This window comes from Tiliqua scincoides, chromosome 10 (assembly GCF_035046505.1).
Source record: "Tiliqua scincoides isolate rTilSci1 chromosome 10, rTilSci1.hap2, whole genome shotgun sequence".
Lineage (NCBI taxonomy): Eukaryota > Metazoa > Chordata > Lepidosauria > Squamata > Scincidae > Tiliqua > Tiliqua scincoides.
In genome coordinates, this window is record NC_089830.1 from 3,739,806 (window position 1) to 3,763,374 (window position 23,569).

Consider the following 23,569-nt stretch of genomic DNA (forward strand, 5'->3'; position numbering starts at 1 on the left):
CAGGAAAGAGGCAAGATACGAATGTTTCAAAAGAAAAATTAAAAAACACATCAACTGAACCCTGCCAGTCACAGTACATCTTCTTACAGGCGCCCCCCCCCCCAAAGGCAGTGGTTCCCAAACTGTGAGCCATGGCTCCCTGGGGGGCCGTGGAAGCCAGCCAGGGGAGCCACAGAATCCTCGCAAAAATCCCACCACCCTATATAATGTACAGGACTGTAGCCCTAACAGGAAGCCATGGCCAATAGTCCAGTAGGTCAAGGGAGCCACCGGGCAAATACATTTGGGAACCACTGCCCAAAGTGTTTCTCCCAAAAAAAGGATGAAATAGGAAAGTGGTTTACCAAAAAGAGGGACCTTTTCTGGTAAAACAGGAGCCTGCTGGGTTGCCTCTGTCACCATACAGGGAGCAAATATTGCAGCCTTTCTTTCAAAAACATTCTGCGGACAACCATTTCTCAGAGAACAGTTCTACAGATCTGCTCCGAGGATGAGGACCAAGTCATGCAGTCCCAGCCTCGGTGAGTTGACGCCAAAATAAGTTCTCCTGCATTCAATGAGATTTTGAAGATTGTTACTTGGGAGTAAGCCTTCCGTGCCACATGCCTGAGTAATAGTGGGTTTCACTTACAGTGGTTTTCAACCTATGTGCCATGAGAGGTCCGCAGGTGTGCCATGGGAATTTGGAGCACAGCGGCTGAAAATGGCTGAGAAACTCTTCCAGGTTCTACAGCTCTGTTTCTAGGATAACTGTCTGTAGTGATGAATTGTCTGTCCCTCCTCTTCGGTCAGATCTGCTGGTGGAAGAAGCAGGGCAGACAATATGTAATGCCAGACCAGCCGTCTCCAAACTCGAAACTGCTGTGTCCCGAAAAAGCCCTCCCTGCTTACTGCCACGGCATTTCGTCTGCATTTCTTTCAAGCTGATCTGGCCACAGAGATGCAGATCAGTAAGTGCTGCTCACGGAGGGAGGGTTTTTCCAAACCCCAGTTCTGACTTGCAGGCCAGAGTTTGGAGAGCCCTAGAAACAGAGTGTAGAACTCAGGTAAGTCTCCCAGAAGCCAGAAGTGACATCACAAGAGACAAAGACCATAGAGGTCAATGGGCCATGAGAACAAAATATTGAAAATCGATGTGCTATAACTTTCTGTAAAGAAAATGTAAACATATTTAGGTTTTGGGTGATGGTTACCAATTCAAGAATAAATGCAAGGAAATGCAAATATTTGTGATTTATAGCACTAGATTAAAATTGCTCACGATTACAGATCCTGCACAGGTCTAGAATGTGTTGGGTCAGTGCTGCTTTGCAGTCAATGGATGGGGGTGGATTTTTATCTGTTTAAGTTAATCTCTACATAAAGCACAAAACCTGTTTTTACACCTTTGCATGAAGAGAAACATGGTGGGCCTGTCCAAGCCAGGTCACGTAAGCTGTGCGTTTGACTCTAGCCCAGTGTTTCTCAAACTGTGGGTTGGGACCCACTAGGTGGGTCACGAGCCAATTTCAGGTGGGTCCCCATTCATTTCAATATTTTATTTTTAATATATTAGACCAGCCATTTTCAACCACTGTGCCGTGGCACACTGGCATGCCGCGAATGGTCCCCAGGTGTGCCACAGGAGTTTGGTGGAGGGTCATTTATTAATAGGATCATTGGGGATATGAGCACCCCACCAACAGGAAGGTGTGCCTTGTCAACTGTCCAAAAACCGATGGTGTGTCTTGATAATTTTAGTACCTTGTTGGTGTGTCATGAGACGAAAAAGGTTAAGAATCACTGCATTAGACGATGCTCCCATGGTATGTGACTGCATTTGGGGAAATGTGACAGACCTATGCTTTTAACAAGCTACTATGTATATTCTTTTAACAATGATAGTAAGTGGTACTTACTCCTGAGTAAGTGTGGCTAGGATTGTAGCCTAGAATTGTTAAAAATTTTCCTGCTTGATGATGTCACTTCCGGGCAGGACATCTGTTCTGGTGGGTCCTGACAGATTCTTATTCTAAAAAGTGGGTCGCAGTGCTAAATGTGTGAAAACCACTGATCTAACCGATATTCCTTGGTTTGGGCATTCGTCTTGGCATTTCCTACCCCTGCGTCAAAGGAACAAACAGCAGGCAAACTGATGCAAAAGCATTGCCGGGGGGGGGGTCATCTTGGCCAAACCTTCCCACCGGCACCACCCATAAATGTTTGCATCATCTGGCCACGGATTTGAGGCTAATCACTGCCAATGGCTTTTCAGAGCCTGGGGTTCCCCTTCCTACCTGACCTGAATCTTGTCTGCTTCCAAAACTCTTTGGGCAGCTAAACCAAGAGTCCTTTATGTTCCAGGAGGCTGTGAAAGCGATTGCTTTCCTCTGTCCCGGAGCACGGCAGGCCTATTAAACAAGGTGTCTGGCATGGGTGGAAAGAAACACTTTGGTGCAAAAGGAACTCATCTGAACTCTGATGGGATCAACAATGAAATGCACCTGGAGGACACCCTCTGATTCAAAGTGGGACGAATTGCGCTGATCCAAGCCCTCACAGAGCCTGGGGCAGCACCTCAAATGCCAGCATCATCAACCATGACCCGAGCAAAGAGGGGAATAGGTGGGGGTGTGCAAATCCAGCCTCCCACTCTCCTTCCTCCACACTTCCTCTTGAATTGATGGGGGTAGGAGAGTAGGAGAGAGAGTAGGAGAAGGAGCAGTGGAGGTGGCCACACTGGCCAGTCCACTGCCTGAGGCAGTCTGCTCAAGAGGCCTCAAGGAGAAACCAGCTCTGCTGTGTTGAACCTGCCTGCCACCTTCCTCCATAAGAACATAAGAACAGCCCCGCTGGATCAGGCCATAGGCCCATCTAGTCCAGCTTCCTGTATCTCACAGCAGCCCACCAAATGCCCCAGGGAGCACACCAGATAACAAGAGACCTCATCCTGGTGCCCTCCCTTGCATCTGGCCTTCTGACATAGCCCATTTCTAAAATCAGGAAGCTGCACATACACATCATGGCTTGTACCCCGTAATGGATTTTTCCTCCAGAAACTTGTCCAATCCCCTTTTAAAGGCGTCTAGGCTAGACGCCGTCACCACATCCTGCGGCAAGGAGTTCCACAGACCGACCACACGCTGAGTCAAGAAATATTTTCTCCAACTTGCTACTGAGGCAAGTTGCAGTGGCCTGCTTTCTGTTTGCTCAAGTGAGGAGCGGATCATTCCCCTCCTTACCACAATCCTTGCACACTGCCATGAAACTTGGAAGTCCCGCACTTCCATGTTTCATGGCAGTGTGAAAGGAGCACTGTAAAGATGGTCGTTTTGGCAAGGTCTCTGCAGCATCTCCGCATCTCTTTGGCAGCAGAGTGCCATCCCAGGTCATGCTGCTCCTGGAGAGGCACTGCTGAGCTAGATGCACAGAGGGTCTGACTCTATAGAAAACATAAGAACAGCCCCACTGGATCAGGCCATAGGCCCATCTAGTCCAGCTTCCTGTATCTCACAGTGGCCCACCAAATGCCCCAGGGAGCACACCAGACAACAAGAGACCTGCAAGGCTTCCTGGGAATTGTAGTTAAGAACATAAGAACAGCCCCACTGGATCAGGCCATAGGCCCATCTAGTCCAGCTTCCTGTATCTCACAGCGGCCCACCAAATGCCCCAGGGAGCACACCAGATAACAAGAGACCTGCATCCTGGTGCCCTCCCATGCATCTGGCCTTCTGACATAGCCCATTTCTAAAATCAGGAGGTTGCGCATACACATCATGGCTTGTAACCCGTAATGGATTTTTCCTCCAGAAACTTGTCCAATCCCCTTTTAAAGGCGTCCAGGCCAGTCGTCATCACCACATCCTGTGGCAAGGAGTTCCACAGACCAACCACACGCTGAGTAAAGAAATATTTTATTTTGTCTGTTCTAACTCTCCCAACACTCAATTTTAGTGGATGTCCCTGGGTTCTGGTGTTATGTGAGAGTGTAAAGAGTGCAAAGAGAGTGTAAAATTAAAACAATTTAATATATTCCATTATTGTGTGTTACAAAAGAAAGGGGTAAACTAGGCATGACGCTAACAGGATCCCTTGAGTCTCCTACCTGCTCTGTCCAAAAGAAAGAGCAACAATTTCCTATTAACAATGCACTATATACTACCAATCTCCCCCCCCCCCCCCAGAAAAATCCACTCTGCTTTCAGAGTTCTACCCATCACCTTGGGCTTCTTTGCCCCTTGCGCTTCCTTGAATTTTATACATTTACATTTTTGCTCCAACCGCAGCCGGCTAGTCCATGGTCAATATCACAAACACAGGGATGGGGTTTGCTTTCCAAATAAAAAGAGGTTTTATTAAGATAATGACTGACAGTGTGGTGGCGGCAAGAGTTGTACATCTATTGCAGCTTTATCAGAGGAACAATGGCACGTACAAAAGAAGGAGGGGAACCCAAACCGGGGTAAAATGTTTCTTGTTATTAGCATCACAGGCTATTGTCCATGCTACCATGTTGTGTACCCAAAACATTGTTCCAGAAAATTCCAAAGACTGACTTATCATTCAAAAAGATTTTTTTTTTTTAAAAAGAAGTCCCAACTTAATTGGATATAAATAACGCGCACTGGACATTTTAAAACTTTTTTTGATTTAATTACACATAAATAAATATATACAGTTTTCAAAAACAGTCTGGTTTGGCCTCTTTCAAGTCCTGCTCCTTGTGCTTTAATCATTTATTAATTTATTATATTTATTCATTCGTTTTAATATTATTACTAATACTTTGAAAACCTGGGAAGGGAGGTTACTTGGAGAACTGCAATCATCTTGGGTCCAGATCAACCAAAAGATACTTGGCCAACATGGAGGGGGGGGCGGAAACTGCCCAGATGTATGTATCTGTGTGTCTACCCCCTGCTGAAATTGGCTGGGCCTAGAGAAGTCCACTTGACCTCCAGTTGGTTGAAATCCGTAACTAACATCGCTTGCTCATCCCTGGGGAACTTCCTTTCCCCATGACCACAACAAACACGGGCAACACTGAAAGCTTCCCCCCTCCCGCCATACACACCCAGCTGTGCCCAAGACACAATTAAAGATCCGTTGGCCCACTGACTACATCATTCTTGATTTCACCAAGACCTCTTCATTTTAGGTCACTAGCTTCAAATTGCTTCCTGGAACACCCCAATATTTTTTTTAAGTTTGTGGGCTCTTGAAGGAAAAAAAAAAAAGAGAAACAACATAATTGCACATGTGACCTCGCTTCCGATATCCACTACTGAAAATCAAAAGTGTCAACAGAAACCATCAACTTGTCTTGAGTCGCTTCCCTCTCCATGAGATCCAGTGGGATGCCTTCTCCTCGTCCATCTTCACTTTTTCTTGATGGTTTCAGAGATCCATTTGTCACAGTTCAAGAAATTTGCTGGGAGGGGAGGTGTCTCGATGGGTTTTTCTTTCCCCAATATTGAAAAGACCAGGCCTCCTATCATATGATCTGGGAGGGGAAGACCCCTCTTATTGGGACAAGTTGGGGGGGACAAGGGGGTTATTTTCTGTGTTTCACATCCTTTTCTGATGTTTTGGAGTCACTGACTGCATGGCCATTGCCTGTGCTGTTCATAAACATTTTATCCAACCCCTTAAGTGACTCCACCAAGTAGTTCTGGAACGCTGTGAGAGCTGCACAGATCGCCGGCCCCCCAAAGCCATGAGTTATTAAGCTGAAGTGGGTCAAGCAGCTCTGAACTCCGGGGTCCAAGATGAGTGACGGGCGGCTGTTTCCAAGGGGAGAGCGGTCTTGGGCCATCAAGTCAGCAAACTCTTTGCAGATTTGCCTAGAATGAGAGAAGGGGAGCCGTTGAAAAATAAATTACACATGGAATGCATGCCCCAAATGCCACGTGTTCTAAAGCCCGAGCTACACCACACTAGGGGTGGCCTACTGTGTTGTTCTAAAAGCTGCTCCCTTTGCCAGACAGTCCAGGGACAGCAAATGTTTTGGCTAGTTTGCCACGTACAGCTGTGGGCTCCAAGAATTGATGGCTGTGAACCAGCCACACTTTTGCACTGTGTGCACTTATTCAAAAGGCAGTTCCATTGAGTTCAATGAGACACCTTGCATTGAACCGGAGACCCGAAGCTCCATTAATTTTAGCAGGAAAGAGTTAAACATGAGGAATTGATGGGAGGAAGGTTGCAATTCCGTGTGCACTTACTTAGGAGTAAGAACATAAGAACATAAGAACAGCCCCACTGGATCAGGCCATAGGCCCATCTAGTCCAGCTTCCTGTATCTCACAGCGGCCCACCAAATGCCCCAGGGAGCACACCAGATAACAAGAGACCTCGTCCTGGTGCTCTCCCCTACATCTGGCATTCTGACTTAACCCATTCCTAAAATCAGGAGGTTGCGCATACACATCATGGCTTGTACCCCATAATGGATTTTTCCTCCAGAAACTCGTCCAATCCCCTTTTAAAGGCGTCTAGGCTAGACGCCAGCACCACATCCTGTGGCAAGGAGTTCCACAGACCGACCACACGCTGAGTAAAGAAATATTTTCTTTTGTCTGTCCTAACCCGCCCAACACTCAATTTTAGTGGATGTCCCCTGGTTCTGGTATTATGTGAGAGTGTAAAGAGCATCTCCCTATCCACTCTGTCCATCCCCTGCATAATTTTGTATGTCTCAATCATGTCCCCCCTCAAGCGTCTCTTTTCTAGGCTGAAGAGGCCCAAACGCCGTAGCCTTTCCTCATAAGGAAGGTGCCCCAGCCCCGTAATCATCTTAGTTGCTCTCTTTTGCACCTTTTCCATTTCCACTATGTCTTTTTTGAGATGCGGCGACCAGAACTGGACACAATACTCCAGGTGTGGCCTTACCATCGATTTGTACAACGGCATTATAATATTAGCCGTTTTGTTCTCAATACCCTTCCTAATGATCCCAAGCATAGAATTGGCCTTCTTCACTGCCGCCGCACATTGGGTCGACACTTTCATCGACCTGTCCACCACCACCCCAAGATCTCTCTCCTGATCTGTCACAGACAGCTCAGAACCCATCAGCCTATATCTAAAGTTTTGATTTTTTGCCCCAATGTGCATGACTTTACACTTACTGACATTGAAGCGCATCTGCCATTTTGCTGCCCATTCTGCCAGTCTGGAGAGATCCTTCTGGAGCTCCTCACAATCACTTCTGGTCTTTACCACTCGGAAAAGTTTGGTGTCGTCTGCAAACTTAGCCACTTCACTGCTCAACCCTGTCTCCAGGTCATTTATGAAGAGGTTGAAAAGCACCGGTCCCAGGACAGATCCTTGGGGCACACCGCTTTTCACCTCTCTCCATTGTGAAAATTGCCCATTGACACCCACTCTCTGCTTCCTGGCCTCCAACCAGTTCTCAATCCACGAGAGGACCTGTCCTCTAATTCCCTGACTGTGGAGTTTTTTCAGTAGCCTTTGGTGAGGGACCGTGTCAAACGCCTTCTGAAAGTCCAGATATATAATGTCCACGGGTTCTCCCGCATCCACATGCCTGTTGACCTTTTCAAAGAATTCTATAAGGTTTGTGAGGCAAGACTTACCCTTACAGAAGCCATGCTGACTCTCCCTCAGCAAGGCCTGTTCGTCTATGTGTTTTGAGATCCTATCTTTGATGAGGCATTCCACCATCTTACCCGGTATGGATGTTAGGCTGACCGGCCTATAGTTTCCCGGGTCCCCCCTCTTTCCCTTTTTAAAAATAGGCGTGACATTTGCTATCCTCCAATCTTCTGGTACCATGGCTGTTTTGAGGGACAAGTTGCATACCTTAGTCAAGAGATCTGCAACTTCATTCTTCAATTCCTTAATAACCCTTGGGAGTAAGCCCTACTGAGTCCACTTCTAGGTAATTAGGAAAAACAACAGGCTACAAAGCTGGATCAAAGCTGGTCTTAATCCAGGCCCCTATTCAAAATAGGAGTCGAGTTCAGGACTTAGTCAGCTGAATGGCCAAGGAAGTTCTCAAGGAATGGGCAGCCCTCTGTTTGTGGCCATTTGCAAAGGAGGAACTTTGGGTTTAGACCAGTCTGCATTCCTAGTCTTCTTCTTAAGAGTTCCTGTTAGTCTTCTATACTTTATAGAGCAGCAGTTTTCAATTGATGTGCCATGAAAGGTCTGCAGGTGAGCCATGGATGTTGGAGCAGGGAGCTCCAACAGGGAGCGCAGCTGTTGGAAATTTCAGAAAAACTCTTCTGGGATTGATGGCTCTGTTTCTAGAGCAACTGTTTGTAGCAACGAACTGTCTGTCCCTCTTCCTCCATCACCTCTGTTTCTAGAGCTCTGCCAGCAGAGGAAGGGGGCTGACAATTCGCTACTAGAGACAATTGCCCTAGAAACAGAACTGCAGAACTTGGAAGAGTCTCCTGGAAGCTGGAAGTGAAACCACAAGGAGGCTACAACCATAGAGAAGACCACAGTGGTCACTGGGCCATGAGAAGTAAAACTCTGAAAATCACTGCTCTAGAGACTTTATATGCAAAGAGTTGTATGGATCTCACACTTACTTGGTAGCCAGCAGCATATTCTTCCGGGCATGGAGTTCACTGGGGTCAGAATGCTGGCGACAGAGGTACTCTGCTGCGGCCTTGGCCGGGAACTCCGTTTCGCACACGTAGCCGAAATCTCGAGCAAGGTGAACAGCTTCCCCTGCAGAATGAAAAAATGCGTGAGTACAAGACTTGCTCTGCTGTAATCCTCAGTGCCTGGATCATGTGCCACACAATCAGCTTGGTCAAGAACCCCTGATCTTCAAACAGCATGAAAAGTTGCCAATCCTTCATACCTGGCATTCAGAGATTAGATACCTCTGAAACCCAGAGGTTGCATACAGTCACCATGGCTGTCCATCAGTCTTCAGCCATCTATCTGTCCAATTCCCTTTTAAAGGCATGTAGGCCAGATGCCATCACCACGTCCCATGGCAAGGTATTCCACAGACTAATGACATGCTGGGTAAAACAATATTTCCTTTTGCCTGATCTGATTGTCCCATCAGCAGACTTTAGTGGATGTCCCCTGGTGTTGTGTGAGCACAAAAGAACTTCCCTCTATCCGTCCCATGAATAATTTTATATGTCTGAACTGCACATGCTGGATCTTGTCTGATCTCGGAAGCTAAGCAGGGTCAGGCCTGGTTAGTACTTGGATGGGAGACCACCTGGGAATACCGGGTGCTGTAGGCTTATACCATAGTCTTTCGAGACTGAAAGTTGCCAACCTGACGTGATGTGCCAGCCTCTGCACCTCCCACATCTCTACCCACTGCTCCACCCAGGGGGATGGAGAGAGAGAGGAAGCGTGGAGGAGAGTAGAGTGAGAGACATTCTAGCCCATCACTCTCCTCCACACACGCTCTTTTACTCCACCCCTCTCTTGCAATCCAGGGAGGGTGAGCAGTGGAAGTGAGTAGGTGGATGGAGATTGAAGCTCCCTGCCAATCTGTTGCCTGAGGCAACTGCCTCAGTTGGCCTCATGGATGGGCCAGCCCTGGAGGAGCTGTAGCTTGGTGACAGAGCACATGCCTGGCACAGAAAAGGTCCCAGCTCAGTTTCCTGCATCTCCTGTTCAAAGGAGCAGGTAGCAAAGGATCGGGTAGCCCCTCCCCCCCTCAGTATGACTTAATCTGAGGCCACTTTGGATGCACTGCAGGTGCCTTTTCAAGCTGCCTTTCCACAGGTATCTGAGATTCTGCACAGAACTGTGGAAGGGAACTTCACTTCCCAGGCGGCAGACAGAAGCCTTGCTGACAGCAACTGCCTTAATACACTGGGAATGAATGGCCTAATCCAGCAAGCAGCAGGGGAGTGGAGATGAATTAACTCTGTCTGTCTAATGGGGGTTTCAGGGGCTGGCTGTGATCAATGGCCATCAGCTCTGATTACTTCCGCAGGGATGCCTGAAGACAGATCAATTTCACCAATGAGAGGGCATTTCCCTGGAATGATGAATGTGCAGCCCCTGCGCCATGCCCTGAGGAGGTCTGTGCACCCTGCGCAGAGACAATCCGGACAGGGCTGTCCGTCTCTCCCTCGCCAGCTTCTCTTGTTCTGTGCAAAGAGTAACCAGGCATGTGCCCCCCACCCCAAACACACATACACAACAGGCACTACGGGGACGTAAAGCCAAATGCGAGCTTAGGACAGAGGTGGATAGACTGTCAAAAAGAAGCAGGGGCAGGATGTGGGGCTGAGCACAGGTTTTGAACACAGGCCGTCCCAGGGGTAACCCAAGATCTTTGGATGTCAGAGGCAGGAGGCCAAATGCTGCCACCTCTGACCCAGTGGCTGCTTCTCCATGGACACTCTAGCCCACCACTCTTCTTTCTCCTACTTCCTCTGCTGCTCCATTCCCCACTTCTTTTTTGACTCCAGCAAACACAGGAGGGAGACGAGAAGCAGAGACAGACCTGAGCAGAGGTGGGTGACAGTGCCTCCTAAGGCCTTTCTCCAGAGGTCCTATGAAGATTTGGAAGGTGGCTACTGGAGGAAAGGGGTTTACTGTGGTGGCCCCCAGACCGTGGAAATTCTCACTACCCCTCGGCACTTTCATAATCAGCCTTTGGGCAGCTGGCAAAGTCAGTCCTGTTTATTGGGCTGTGGGCAAACGGATTGGTTGGCTTGCTTGGTCGGCAGTTGACATTTTTGCTGGCCACTCTCATTTTCATCTGTAGAACCTCAGGTTTCCTGATTTTATTGCTGTGCAGTGCTTTTAATACGTGGATAGTTTTATAAAAGGAACAGCAACTGGATCAACAGATGCAGGCAGGGTTGGCCCAGCACTCTCAGTGACTGAGGCTTCAGACCAAGTGCTGTTCAGAGCTCACTAGTGCCCTTCCCTAGTGACGTGATGTCTTCTAAACTCCTTGCTCCCTGGCTTGGAAAAGGAAGAGGGGGATAGAAGAGGAAGTGTGGAGGCACTCTAGCTGCCACTCTCTTCTCCTGCACACTTCCCCTTCCTTTTCCAAACCAGGGAGTGGGGGGAGGAGGAGTAGAGATGAGTGTGTGGATAGAGGACGGCACACCCACCAACCTGATGCCTCATTTGGCTTCATGGATGGGTAGGCCAGCTCTGAGAAAACAAGACACATTTACTACTACTACTACTACTACTACTACTACTACTACTACTACTACTTCATAAAGCTACAAAAAAACCCACCTTTTTTTTAATTCCCAAGGACGTTTGAATGAATTGAGGATATTTTTAGGGTGCTGAATATAAAAATGGCATTGGTTTTGCCTGGTTGGCTCTAGTTTTGGGGGACATGGCACAACCACATTACATGCTGGTTCCAGCATGCCGATTCAAGCAAAATGAGGTAGCTGCTTGAATTGGCATATAAGGTGGCTATGCCATACCCCCAAAACTAGAGCCGATGGGGCAAAAACGATGTTTTTTTTTTATTCGGCACCCCAAATATACCCAAAATAGATCTAAAATTTTAAGACACCAAAATGTGTGTTGGCCTATGTTGTTAAGAATATTTATATATTGCTTTTCAACAACAACAACAACAAAAAAGGGCACAAAGCAGTTTGCAGACCAAATCAAATAATTAAATGGTTCACAATCTTAAACAATCAGCAGACTCTAGAAACTGTGCTGGGGTAAAGAGGGACGGCTACCCTCCCCCTGCCAAATTTAAGAGGAGCAGCACTTGAAATAGGGCCTCTTTGCCCAGTTAGCAGGGATTATTGAAGAAATCAATTTCATTTGGCCAAGAGGGCAAAGAAGCAGCTTTGGAAGTGGTTGCTCTTGTCTAGTTAGCAGGGAGAGAGAGCAACCACTGCTATTAAGAACATAAGAACAGCCCCACTGGATCAGGCCATAGGCCCATCTAGTCCAGCTTCCTGTATCTCACAGTGGCCCACCAAATGCCCCAGGGAGCACACCAGATAACAAGAGACCTGCAAGGCCTCCTGGGAATTGTAGTTAAGAACATAAGAACAGCCCCACTGGATCAGGCCATAGGCCCATCTAGTCCAGCTTCCTGTATCTCACAGCGGCCCACCAAATGCCCCAGGGAGCACACCAGATAACAAGAGACCTGCAAGGCTTCCTGGGAATTGTAGTTAAGAACATAAGAACAGCCCCACTGGATCAGGCCATAGGCCCATCTAGTCCAGTTTCCTGTATCTCACAGCAGCCCATCAAATGCCCCAGGAAGCACACAAGACAACAAGAGACCTGCATCCTGGTGCCCTCCCTTGCATCTGGCATTCTGACATAACCCACTCAGCAGGGCATCTTTTCCAGCGGCCGGCCGGTGTCTCTCTTGTATTTCTCTTTCAGCTGTGAGTCCCTTCGAGAGAAGGGGACCCTCTTTTCATTCCTTTTCCTATGCAAACCATTTTGTGACCTTTTTTGGAGGAAAAGCGATATATAAATACTTGTAATAACCATCCTAATACCTTCATCATCACGTCCTGTCCCCTGAGGAGGACTTCTTTCTGGAGAAGAGTCAGGACTGTGGATTCATGCCTTCCATTACTTTGCCTCCTACAGCATTCATGGATGCGGTTTTGCTTCATTTCACAGAAACACTCATACCTTAAAACCCTCTTGGAAGCAGACGGGCAAGGTGCAGTTTGTGAACCCAAATATTGTTGCTGTGGGAAAGACAATCTGCACGTGCTCAGTGGTCATCTGTTCTTTACTTGGAAGTGTTCAGAGGCAAAGAGGCAAAGAAGGAAGGCCCATAGCCAGGGAGACACACCAGGGACAGACTGCACTTGCTCCCGGTGTGGAAGGGATTGTCACTCCCGAATCGGCCTTTTCAGCCACACTAGACGCTGTTCCAGAACCACCTTTCAGAGCGCGATACCAGAGTCTTTCGAGACTGAAGGTTGCCAACAAAGTTCAGGAGCTGGGCATTGTGGCACTGAAATTGAGTGACTGGGATCTGAGTAGGCTTGGCTCAAAAGTCAGCCCTTTCTGGGGTGCTCCAGTGTGTCGCTCTGGCTGGGACTCCTCCGTCAGACCTGCCATCGTCGCTAATTTGCTCTGACCCTTCCCCCCCCCAATAGAAAAGTAGCCAGTGACAGCTCCCAGCCGTCTGGAGCAAGTCAGAAAGATGTGTGCGCGCCTTTCTTCTCATGGAAATCAGGCATTCAAGGAAGCTGCCCAACTGCCTTCGGGAACAACCGCAGCCTTTGCAGCTCTGCTCATTTCATTTACTGCCAACAAAGGAGATGGGCTTCTTCTGTTGTTCCCAGGCAGCTGCTTTCCTGCCACAATGGACTGCAGAGCTCAGAAAACCCTGAGTCCAAGAACGCCCTTCTTGGCTTGCACAAGGCCAGAAGACAGCCCTTCTCCTCCTTGGTCTGTTTCGGGCATCTAATAATGAACCTGGTCCTCAGAGTAATTACAGATGGGTTTGACCTCTGGCCTCTTTGGATGGATGCTGGCGTCCTCGGGCTCATGAAGAGAGCTAGATGTCTACCCAAACCCCATGCCCTCCCTGCACCTCAGAACACCTCCCGGATGCAACCGGAAGATTTTTCTGGTCACATCCAGGAGGTCCTATGAGGCCCTCCCTGTGGATTTGATTACCCATGGAAATCAGTATCCATGGGGGGTCCTGGAATGGATCCTCGCAGATACCGAGAGCACACTATATAATTGTTGTTGGCAACCTTCAGTCTCGAAAGACTCTGGTATCGCGCTCTGAATGGTGGTTCTGGAACAGCGTCTAGTGTGGCTGAAAAGGCCGATTCGGGAGTGACAATCCCTTCCACACTGGGAGCAAGTGCAGTCCGTCCCTGGTCTGTCTCCCTGGCTATGGGCCTTTCTTCTTTGCCTCTCTGCCTCAGACTGTTGGCCAAGTGTCTCTTCAAACTGGGAAAGGCCATGCTGCACAGCCTGCCTCCAAGCGGGCCGCTCAGAGGCCAGGGTTTCCCACTTGTTGAGGTCCACTCCTAAGGCCTTCAGATCCCTCTTGCAGATATCCTTGTATCGCAGCTGTGGTCTACCTGTAGGGCACTTTCCTTGCACAAGTTCTCCATAGAGGAGATCCTTTGGGATCCGGCCATCATCCATAACCTATATATTATAGGCAGGGCCTATAGAAGGGTAGCCCAATCCCACGCAAATTCCCATGCGGCAGTACAGTGCTGTCTAGCACAGGCTGGGCTGCATCCTGTGGGGGAATTTAGCAGACCGGAGGTCTCCTTGAGGTGACATTCATCCCCTTGCCCCATGGAAAGCCCCAGCCCATGCAACAGGTTTACTCAGAACTGCATGAGCCGCATAGCTGTGAGTCACATGGCGCAAGTCCACGTGCATCCATGTCACGGATCGGGCCTGGGAAGGGGGATAGGACGTGGCATGTGTCAGCATCACCAATCCCAACCCCCTCCCATGTCTAATAAGGCTCATGTCCTTCAGACCCAAAATAGAGTTTGGGCATTTAACAGTATTATTATTATTATTATTAACAGTATTTATATACCGCTTTTCAACTAAAAGTTCACAAAGCAGTTTACAGAGAAAAATCAAAGAACTAAATGGCTCCCTGTCCCAAAAGGGCTCACAATCTAAAAAGATGCAAAGGAATACCAGCAGACAGCCACTAGAACAGACACTGCTGGGGTGATGTGGGCCAGTTACTCTCCCCCTGCTAAAAAAAGGAGCACCCACTTGAAAAAGCGCCTCTTACCCAATTAGCAGGGGGTTCACCCAGGCTCCAAAATGGTGCTCCCAAAATGGATCCCTCAATGCCAATGGGCAGGTGAAGCTTGTGAGATATGAACAATATGACCCTCCCATCCCCAATGGGAAAGTGAGGACCTTTAGGGCGCAATCCTAACCCATGTCAGTGCTTTCCAGCACTGACATAAGGGCAATGCAGCTCTGAGGTAAGGGAACAAACATTCCCTTACTTTGAGGAGGCCTCCGTGAGTGACACCCAACTGTAGGATGCAGCACACGTCCCTTTGGCACCGCTATGCCAGTGCTGGAAAGCACTGGCATAAGGGGTTAGGATTGCACCCTTGGAGTGCTAAATATTCCACAAGCCCTCAAAAGCAACTGCAGTGGGGTCAACTGAGAAGACACCTACCTTCCACCAGTGACGTTAGCAAGGTGACATTCGCTGCTTTGCGCCTTCCTGCAGGTAGATTTAACCCTATCTTCTCCAAGCGTTCTCTTAAGCACCGTCCACCATTTTTAGATTTTGCCCTAAAAGAGGAGAGTGGGACAGTGTTAGAAGATGGAGAAGGGACACAGCTCAACTCATCTATGCATTTTATGTTTTTCCAGAAACTTTGTCAGGGTGAAACACAAGCCAATTTCTGAAGGATGCCCAATAAGATCTGAACTGGAGTATTGCGACCAGTTCTGCAAATGTCCTGCCATAACCCCAGCTTGCTTTTGAGAATCCTACTTCTACCACCAGAGATGGCAGCTGTGTGCTGGAGCGAATGGATTGCCCCACAATTGTCCTTGCAGCAGACAAGAGACTTCTTCAGTTGCTCTGTTTCCTGATCTCTCCTTCCTCAAATTGTACCTCTTCTGAAGGGCCAGAGCGGCAAATTTTCAACATTTTTCTTCTTACAGGACACTTGACCGCCATGGTCTTTTCTACGACCTTCGCTTCTTGTGACATCGCTTCTGGGAGACTCTTCTGGGTTTTGCGGCTCTGTTCCTAGGGCAACTGTCAGTAGTAATAGATTGTCCCTCTTCTGACTTGTCCCTCGTCCCAACCTCAGGCGTGCAGCTCCTCGGCTGCCCGGGTGGGAAGTCTCGGGACTGGAGGACGTCATCCTGGAGAGGAGGGAAACAATCCCCTAGGGGGGATCCCTTCTCCAGGGGATGGGCCCGTATCCGAGCGCACTCGGGATACTCCTCGGCGGGAGGGGGGTCGGGGGCTTCTTGTAGTGGGGGATTCGATTATTAGAAACATAGAGAGGGGGGTTTGCGACGGATGTGAGGACCGCATGGTGACTTGCCTGCCTGGTGCGAAGGTTGCGGACATCACTTCTCGTCTAGACAGGCTGGTAGACAGTGCTGGGGGAGAGGTAGCGGCTGTGGTGCATGTCGGCACCAATGATGTGGGCAAGTGTAGCTGGGAGGTCCTGGAGGCCAAATTTAGGCTTTTAGGCAGGAAGCTGAAAGCCAGGACCTCAAAGGTAGCGTTCTCTGAAGTGCTACCTGTTCCACGCGCAGGGCCAGCTAGGCAGGCGGAGATCAGGGGTCTCAATGCGTGGATGAGACGGTGGTGTAGGGAGGAGGGGTTTAGATTCGTTAGGCACTGGGGAACGTTTTGGGACAAGCGGGGCCTGTACAAGAGGGATGGGCTCCATTTGAACCAGAATGGAACCAGACTGCTGGCGCATAACATTAAAAAGGTGGCAGAGCAGCTTTTAAACTGATCCCTGGGGGAAGGCCGACAGGAGCCGAGGGGCATCCGGTTCGGGACTCCTCATCCCTATGGGATGAGGATGGGGAGGTTAGAGAACAACAAGACAAAGGCAGGGTAGGAGAAGAAATTGGGAAAGGTAGGGAGATGGGATGTGATAGACGGTTTGGCACAATGAGAGGATGCGGGGACAAAGGAGTGAATAAGCAGCCCATCCTGGGGCATTCCGTGTATAAATGCTTTTATGCGAATGCCCGAAGTCTACGAGCAAAGGTGGGAGAACTGGAATGTCTGGTGACAAGGGAAAATATTGACATAGTGGGCATAACGGAAACCTGGTGGAATGCGGAGAATCAGTGGGATACCGCAATCCCGGGCTATAAACTCTACAGGAGGGACAGGCAGGGGCGTGTTGGAGGTGGGGTGGCCCTTTATGTTAAGGAAGGGATAGAATCCAGCAAAGTAGAGATTGAAGGTGGGTCCGACTCCACCGTAGAATCTCTGTGGGTTAAATTACCAGGCTTGTGCAGCGATGTAATACTGGGGGCGTGCTATCGTCCTCCAGACCAGAAATCTGATGGGGACCTTGAAATGAGGAAACAGATCAGGGAGGTGACAAGGAAGGACAGGGTTGTAATCATGGGGGACTTCAATTATCCTCATATTGACTGGGTCAATTTGTGTTCTGGTCACGATAAGGAAACCGGATTTCTTGACGTGCTGAATGACTGTGGCTTAGATCAGCTAGTCACGGAGCCCACCAGAGGACAGGTGACTCTGGATTTAATTTTGTGCGGTACGCAGGACCTGGTTAGAGATGTAAACGTTACTGAGCCATTGGGGAACAGTGATCATGCTGCCATCCGTTTTGACGTGCACGTTGGGGGAAGAATACCAGGCAAATCTCTAACAAAAACCCTTGACTTCCGACGGGCGGACTTCCCTCAAATGAGGAGGCTGGTTAGAAGGAGGTTGAAAGGGAGGGTAAAAAGAGTCCAGTCTCTCCAGAATGCATGGAGGCTGCTTAAAACAACAGTAATAGAGGCCCAGCAGAGGTGTATACCGCAAAGAAAGAAGGGTTCCACTAAATCCAGGAGGGTGCCCGCATGGCTAACCAGCCAAGTTAGAGAGGCTGTGAAGGGCAAGGAAGCTTCCTTCCGTAAATGGAAGTCTTGCCCTAATGAAGAGAATAAAAAGGAACATAAACTGTGGCAAAAGAAATGTAAGAAGGTGATAGGGGAGGCCAAGCGAGACTATGAGGAACGCATGGCCAGCAACATTAAGGGGAATAATAAAAGCTTCTTCAAATATGTTAGAAGCAGGAAACCCGCCAGAGAAGCGGTTGGCCCTCTGGATGGTGAGGGAGGGAAAGGGGAGATAAAAGGAGACTTACAGATGGCAGAGAAATTAAATGAGTTCTTTGCATCTGTCTTCACGGCAGAAGACCTCGGGCAGATACCGCTGCCCGAACGGCCCCTCCTGACCGAGGAGTTAAGTCAGATAGAGGTTAAAAGAGAAGATGTTTCAGACCTCATTGATAAATTAAAGATCAATAAGTCACCGGGCCCTGATGGCATCCACCCAAGGGTTATTAAGGAATTGAAGAATGAAGTTGCAGATCTCTTGACTAAGGTATGCAACTTGTCCCTCAAAACGGCCACAGTGCCAGAAGATTGGAGGATAGCAAATGTCACGCCTATTTTTAAAAAGGGAAAGAGGGGGGACCCGGGAAACTATAGGCCGGTCAGCCTAACATCCATACCGGGTAAGATGGTGGAATGCCTCATCAAAGATAGGATCTCAAGACACATAGACGAACAGGCCTTGCTGAGGGAGAGTCAGCATGGCTTCTGTAAGGGTAAGTCTTGCCTCACGAACCTTATAGAATTCTTTGAAAAGGTCAACAGGCATGTGGATGCGGGAGAACCCGTGGACATTATATATCTGGACTTTCAGAAGGCGTTTGACACGGTCCCTCACCAAAGGCTACTGAAAAAACTCCACAGTCAGGGAATTAGAGGACAGGTCCTCTCGTGGATTGAGAACTGGTTGGAGGCCAGGAAGCAGAGAGTGGGTGTCAATGGGCAATTTTCACAATGGAGAGAGGTGAAAAGCGGTGTGCCCCAAGGATCTGTCCTGGGACCGGTGCTTTTCAACCTCTTCATAAATGACCTGGAGACAGGGTTGAGCAGTGAAGTGGCTAAGTTTGCAGACGACACCAAACTTTTCCGAGTGGTAAAGACCAGAAGTGATTGTGAGGAGCTCCAGAAGGATCTCTCCAGACTGGCAGAATGGGCAGCAAAATGGCAGATGCGCTTCAATGTCAGTAAGTGTAAAGTCATGCACATTGGGGCAAAAAATCAAAACTTTAGATATAGGCTGATGGGTTCTGAGCTGTCTGTGACAGATCAGGAGAGAGATCTTGGGGTGGTGGTGGACAGGTCGATGAAAGTGTCGACCCAATGTGCGGTGGCAGTGAAGAAGGCCAATTCTATGCTTGGGATCATTAGGAAGGGTATTGAGAACAAAACGGTTAGTATTATAATGCCGTTGTACAAATCTATGGTAAGGCCACACCTGGAGTATTGTGTCCAGTTCTGGTCGCCGCATCTCAAAAAAGACATAGTGGAAATGGAAAAGGTGCAAAAGAGAGCGACTAAGATGATTACGGGGCTGGGGCACCTTCCTTATGAGGAAAGGCTACGGCGTTTGGGCCTCTTCAGCCTAGAAAAGAGACGCTTGAGGGGGGACATGATTGAGACATACAAAATTATGCAGGGGATGGACAGAGTGGATAGGGAGATGCTCTTTACACTCTCACATAATACCAGAACCAGGGGACATCCACTAAAATTGAGTGTTGGGCGGGTTAGGACAGACAAAAGAAAATATTTCTTTACTCAGCGCGTGGTCGGTCTGTGGAACTCCTTGCCACAGGATGTGGTGCTGGCGTCTAGCCTAGACGCCTTTAAAAGGGGATTGGACGGGTTTCTGGAGGAAAAATCCATTATGGGGTACAAACCATGATGTGTATGCGCAACCTCCTGATTTTAGGAATGGGTTAAGTCAGAATGCCAGATGTAGGGGAGAGCACCAGGATGAGGTCTCTTGTTATCTGGTGTGCTCCCTGGGGCATTTGGTGGGCCGCTGTGAGATACAGGAAGCTGGACTAGATGGGCCTATGGCCTGATCCAGTGGGGCTGTTCTTATGTTCTTATGTTCTTATGACTCTGCCAGACAATTTGCTACTATAGACAGTTGCCCTCAAAACAGAGCTGCAGAACCCAGAAAAGTTTTTCTGTGATTTTCAACACTGTGCTCCAAACTCCCACGGCACACCTGCAGACCTTTTGCGGCACACCAATTGAAAATTGCTGGTCCAAAGAACTCCACAGCCCCAGTCACCTCCCCTTCCAGGGTGGTCAAGTCAGGCAGGGCAGTGCCATGAGGGCAGCATGGGAGTACTGCCAAGTACCACCTACCATACTGTAAAGTAAATGACAATTTACTATTACAGACCTAGACTGAGCATTCTCGGACTTCTGAGCCCTTGTTAGGTGTGGAAGGGAATATATGGTGTACAACACCAAGCTTTGTGACTGGGAGGAAGTATGAAGCCTCAGGACTGGCGAGGTCGAGAGCCTTAATAGAAGGAGATTGGCCTTCTGCCCCTGAAGGTTAACACAGCAGTCTTTTTGTCTCCAAGGCTTCCTGTCTGTCCCCCCGTCTTTACATCACCCATGTGCTCAAGTGCACTGATAAAACATCAAGATTCTGGCTATGCAGCATTTTACCCATGCACATGTTCGTGGGACACACAGATAAAACACTGTCCAAAGCAATCTTGCTGTAATGGGACAAACATCTGCATTAAGAATGTTTTGCATGGTGTTTTACCAAAGCACAGGAGCACACGTCTGCATGAGTGAAACACAGCACAGAAAGAATCCTGTCACCTCACCTGCACTGAGGTACAGTATTTCTCCACAGCACTGCCACCGAAACCAAGTATGAGCCTGCCAATCTGAACTTTGCTCACCTCCGGAGAACTCCGCCGAGAAGGGAAGCATTGAGACACTCGGGGGGTGAAAGCCTCCTCTGGACCTCGCCGACGGTCACTTTGTACTTTGAGGTGGAGCTGAGGAGGGAAAGGCGCCCAGGAACGGAGCAGAAGACTTCGTTGGGGTTGGTCACCCCGCCGATCAGGGCGTCTTTGTTCATGGTCAGGGCGGAGATGGTAGTGCCATTGGCTTTCGAGGGGATGGGCACTGGAAGGGAAAGAGAGGACATCGTGAAGAGATGCTGAGCCCCAGAACTCGGATTAGAAAGTGAGAATTATTTGGACGTGTGTGACAAATGGCAGAAGGCAGCCTCACATTTGGGTGCCTGAGGTGGGGTGCCAAATTTCATCGCCACCCCCCTGCCAGTCAGCCATTCTCTCTCACCTGTCCCCTCCATTGCTGCTGCCATGCTCCTCTGCTGTTGCAGCCTGACCCAAAAGCAGCGCACAGATAATGCCATTCCATCCTCCTTGGTGTACGGTACTTGGAACAGGAGGACATAATGGAAGAGGAAGTGTGGAGGAGTAGACCATGGTAGGGTAGAGAGTCTCCAGGGAGATGCTTTAGCTCACCACTCTCCTCTTCACACTTCCCTGCCTGCTCTCTCCTCCTCCTTTGTGACTAACAGAGGATAGGAGTGATGGTCTATATTCCACCTCACAGACAGGGGCAACCATGTTTGTTCCTACTGGAAAAATGGAAAATGGAAAAATGGCCTCTTCTGCCACCTTAAAGATTAGCAGGTTTATGGCAGTGCCAGTTTGTGTGGAATCAGGTCCACTCTGGCAGGTGCGTGAAGTGCCATCTTCAATTGGCAGGCAGAGATTCAGACATAGGTATGGAGAAAAACTTTTGTATGTCTGTGTCTGTTTACATACTTTTTCTCCATACCTGTGTCTGAATCTCTGCCTCCCAAGGGCTGAGGTGCCAAAGCAAACACCTTCTCACTCTGTATACCTAACACTGAGGACTAGAATGTTGATGTTGCCATAAATCTATGATGTGCCAGAAGATTCATTCTTCTGATGTTTGCCATGGAAGTGTCAAACAATCAAACTGTATTGGTAATAAGATGTTCAGCTACATCTTTCTCTCGATGCCGAGCTAAACAAACGCATCGGTAAAGCAGCTACCACGTTTTCCAGACTCACAAAGAGAGTCTGGTCCAACAAGAAGCTGACAGAACATACCAAGATCCAGGTCTACAGAGCTTGCATCCTGAGTACACTTCTGTACTGCAGCGAGTCATGGACTCTCCGCTCACAACAGGAGAGGAAACTGAACGCTTTCCACATGCGCTGCCTCCGACGCATTCTCGGCATCACCTGGCAGGACAAAGTTCCTAACAACACAGTCCTGGAACGTGCTGGAATCCCTAGCATGTATGCACTGCTGAAACAGAGACGCCTGCGTTGGCTCGGTCATGTTGTGAGAATGGATGATGGCCGGATCCCAAAGGATCTCCTCTATGGAGAACTTGTGCAAGGAAAGCGCCCTACAGGTAGACCACAGCTGCGATACAAGGACATCTGCAAGAGGGATTTGAAGGCCTTAGGAATGGACCTCAACAAGTGGGAAACCCTGGCCTCTGAGCGGCCCGCTTGGAGGCAGGCTGTGCAGCATGGCCTTTCCCAGTTTGAAGAGACACTTGGCCAACAGTCTGAGGCAAAGAGGCAAAGAAGGAAGGCCCATAGCCAGGGAGACAGACCAGGGACAGACTGCACTTGCTCCTGGTGTGGAAGGGATTGTCACTCCCAAATTGGCCTTTTCAGCCACACTAGACGCTGTTCCAGAACCATCTTTCAGAGGCGATACCATAGTCTTTCGAGACTGAAGGTTGCCAAATACTACTAATACCAAAGACAAAGTAAGGAGTCCAAATCACACATTATTCTAAACATGGAACATGGCTTGGTAGTTTTCTGTTGCTTTAAAAAAAAAAAAAAAAAAGCTCTTGGAGCAGAACTTCAGGGGGGTTGTTGGGGAGCTTTTGGACTTGCCTGTAGTTTCATTTCTGATTGCGCCCCCCCCCCACACACACACATTCAAAATTCATGTATTATTTTGAAGTGAGAAAAGCTTCCATTGGGTTATTCTAAAAGAGCTTATTCTAAACCCCATTTTTCAAGTGGGGAGGGCGAGAGAGAAAGCAGCAAAACTCTGAATCCTGTTCTTCTAGTTCTAAATTAATCACTTCAGCCTCTGCGCGACCCCCGGCAGCCTCTCGCTCAGTCGTTAATTAGATTATCACATGCTGAGAAGCCCCCCAAATCATGAGGTTTGCCATAAAATCATGAGATTTGGGAGTGTTCAGCATTGCATGCCAATGACGACACCATTTCCATCTTTTGCTTTGGGGTAAAAAGCACACAAACAAAAAAGAAAACCTTTTCAGACACAATTGAGATTTATTGGTTATAGTGCGAAAGGTTTAGCAAGGTCTACTTGGAAGCAAGCCCATATTTTAGTACAGGAATTCAAAGGCGCCCTATTTAGCGGCAAATGGAGCTGCTCTCCATCATTTCAGCCCTGACATTCCTTGTGGTTTGCTGAGTAACAACCACTCCAGAACACACATTCCACCAGTACAGGCAGCTTAATGGGTAGATCAACAAATCGCTGGGTTTTTATAAAGGAAACACACATGCCCCATTTGGGAGAGCGGCCGTGAAACTCCATCAGAAAGGACAAGGCAGAGGGAACCCATTAAGAGGGCCTGGACAATCCGCACATTGTGTGCGCCGACAGCTCCCCAACTTGTTAGCAGGGCTATAAAAAGCCAGCACATGGTACATAAAAATGGCAAATGCTTTCAGAACTCAAGAGATGAATGCCAGTCAGCTGAGGCTCCGGGAGTGCGCTCTCAGCACGAGACCCCCACCAAAGGGTCGGTCTGGCACAGAGCCATTTCGGAATCGCATTCCAAATTCAGGACCCTCAAAGCAACGTTTCCCAGGCTGTGGGTCAGGACCCACTAGGTGGGTCGTGAGCCAATTTCAGGTGGGTCATGTAGCACCTAGCTCCGCCACCATCGAAAAAACAGAGCTGAAAATACAGGATGCAGAGCTGCTGGGCTCCTCGTGAGGGAGAGGAAGGGTGCTTTGCCCTGAAT

At 48.7% G+C, this 23,569-nt stretch overlaps 1 protein-coding gene across 1 annotated transcript in view; it reads right to left on the reverse strand.

The window, feature by feature from the left end:
- Positions 1 to 5,536: 5,536 nt before the first annotated feature.
- TFAP2E (transcription factor AP-2 epsilon) overlaps positions 5,537 to 23,569 on the reverse strand; it is an 83,860-nt gene continuing 65,827 nt past the window's right edge. The window contains exons 4-7 of the mRNA XM_066638608.1: positions 20,436 to 20,664; positions 15,098 to 15,216; positions 8,544 to 8,685; positions 5,537 to 5,825 (exon numbers count right to left, since the gene is read on the reverse strand). Coding sequence (XP_066494705.1) covers positions 5,537 to 5,825; positions 8,544 to 8,685; positions 15,098 to 15,216; positions 20,436 to 20,664 — 779 coding nt within the window. The remainder of the gene's footprint in view (positions 5,826 to 8,543; positions 8,686 to 15,097; positions 15,217 to 20,435; positions 20,665 to 23,569) is intronic.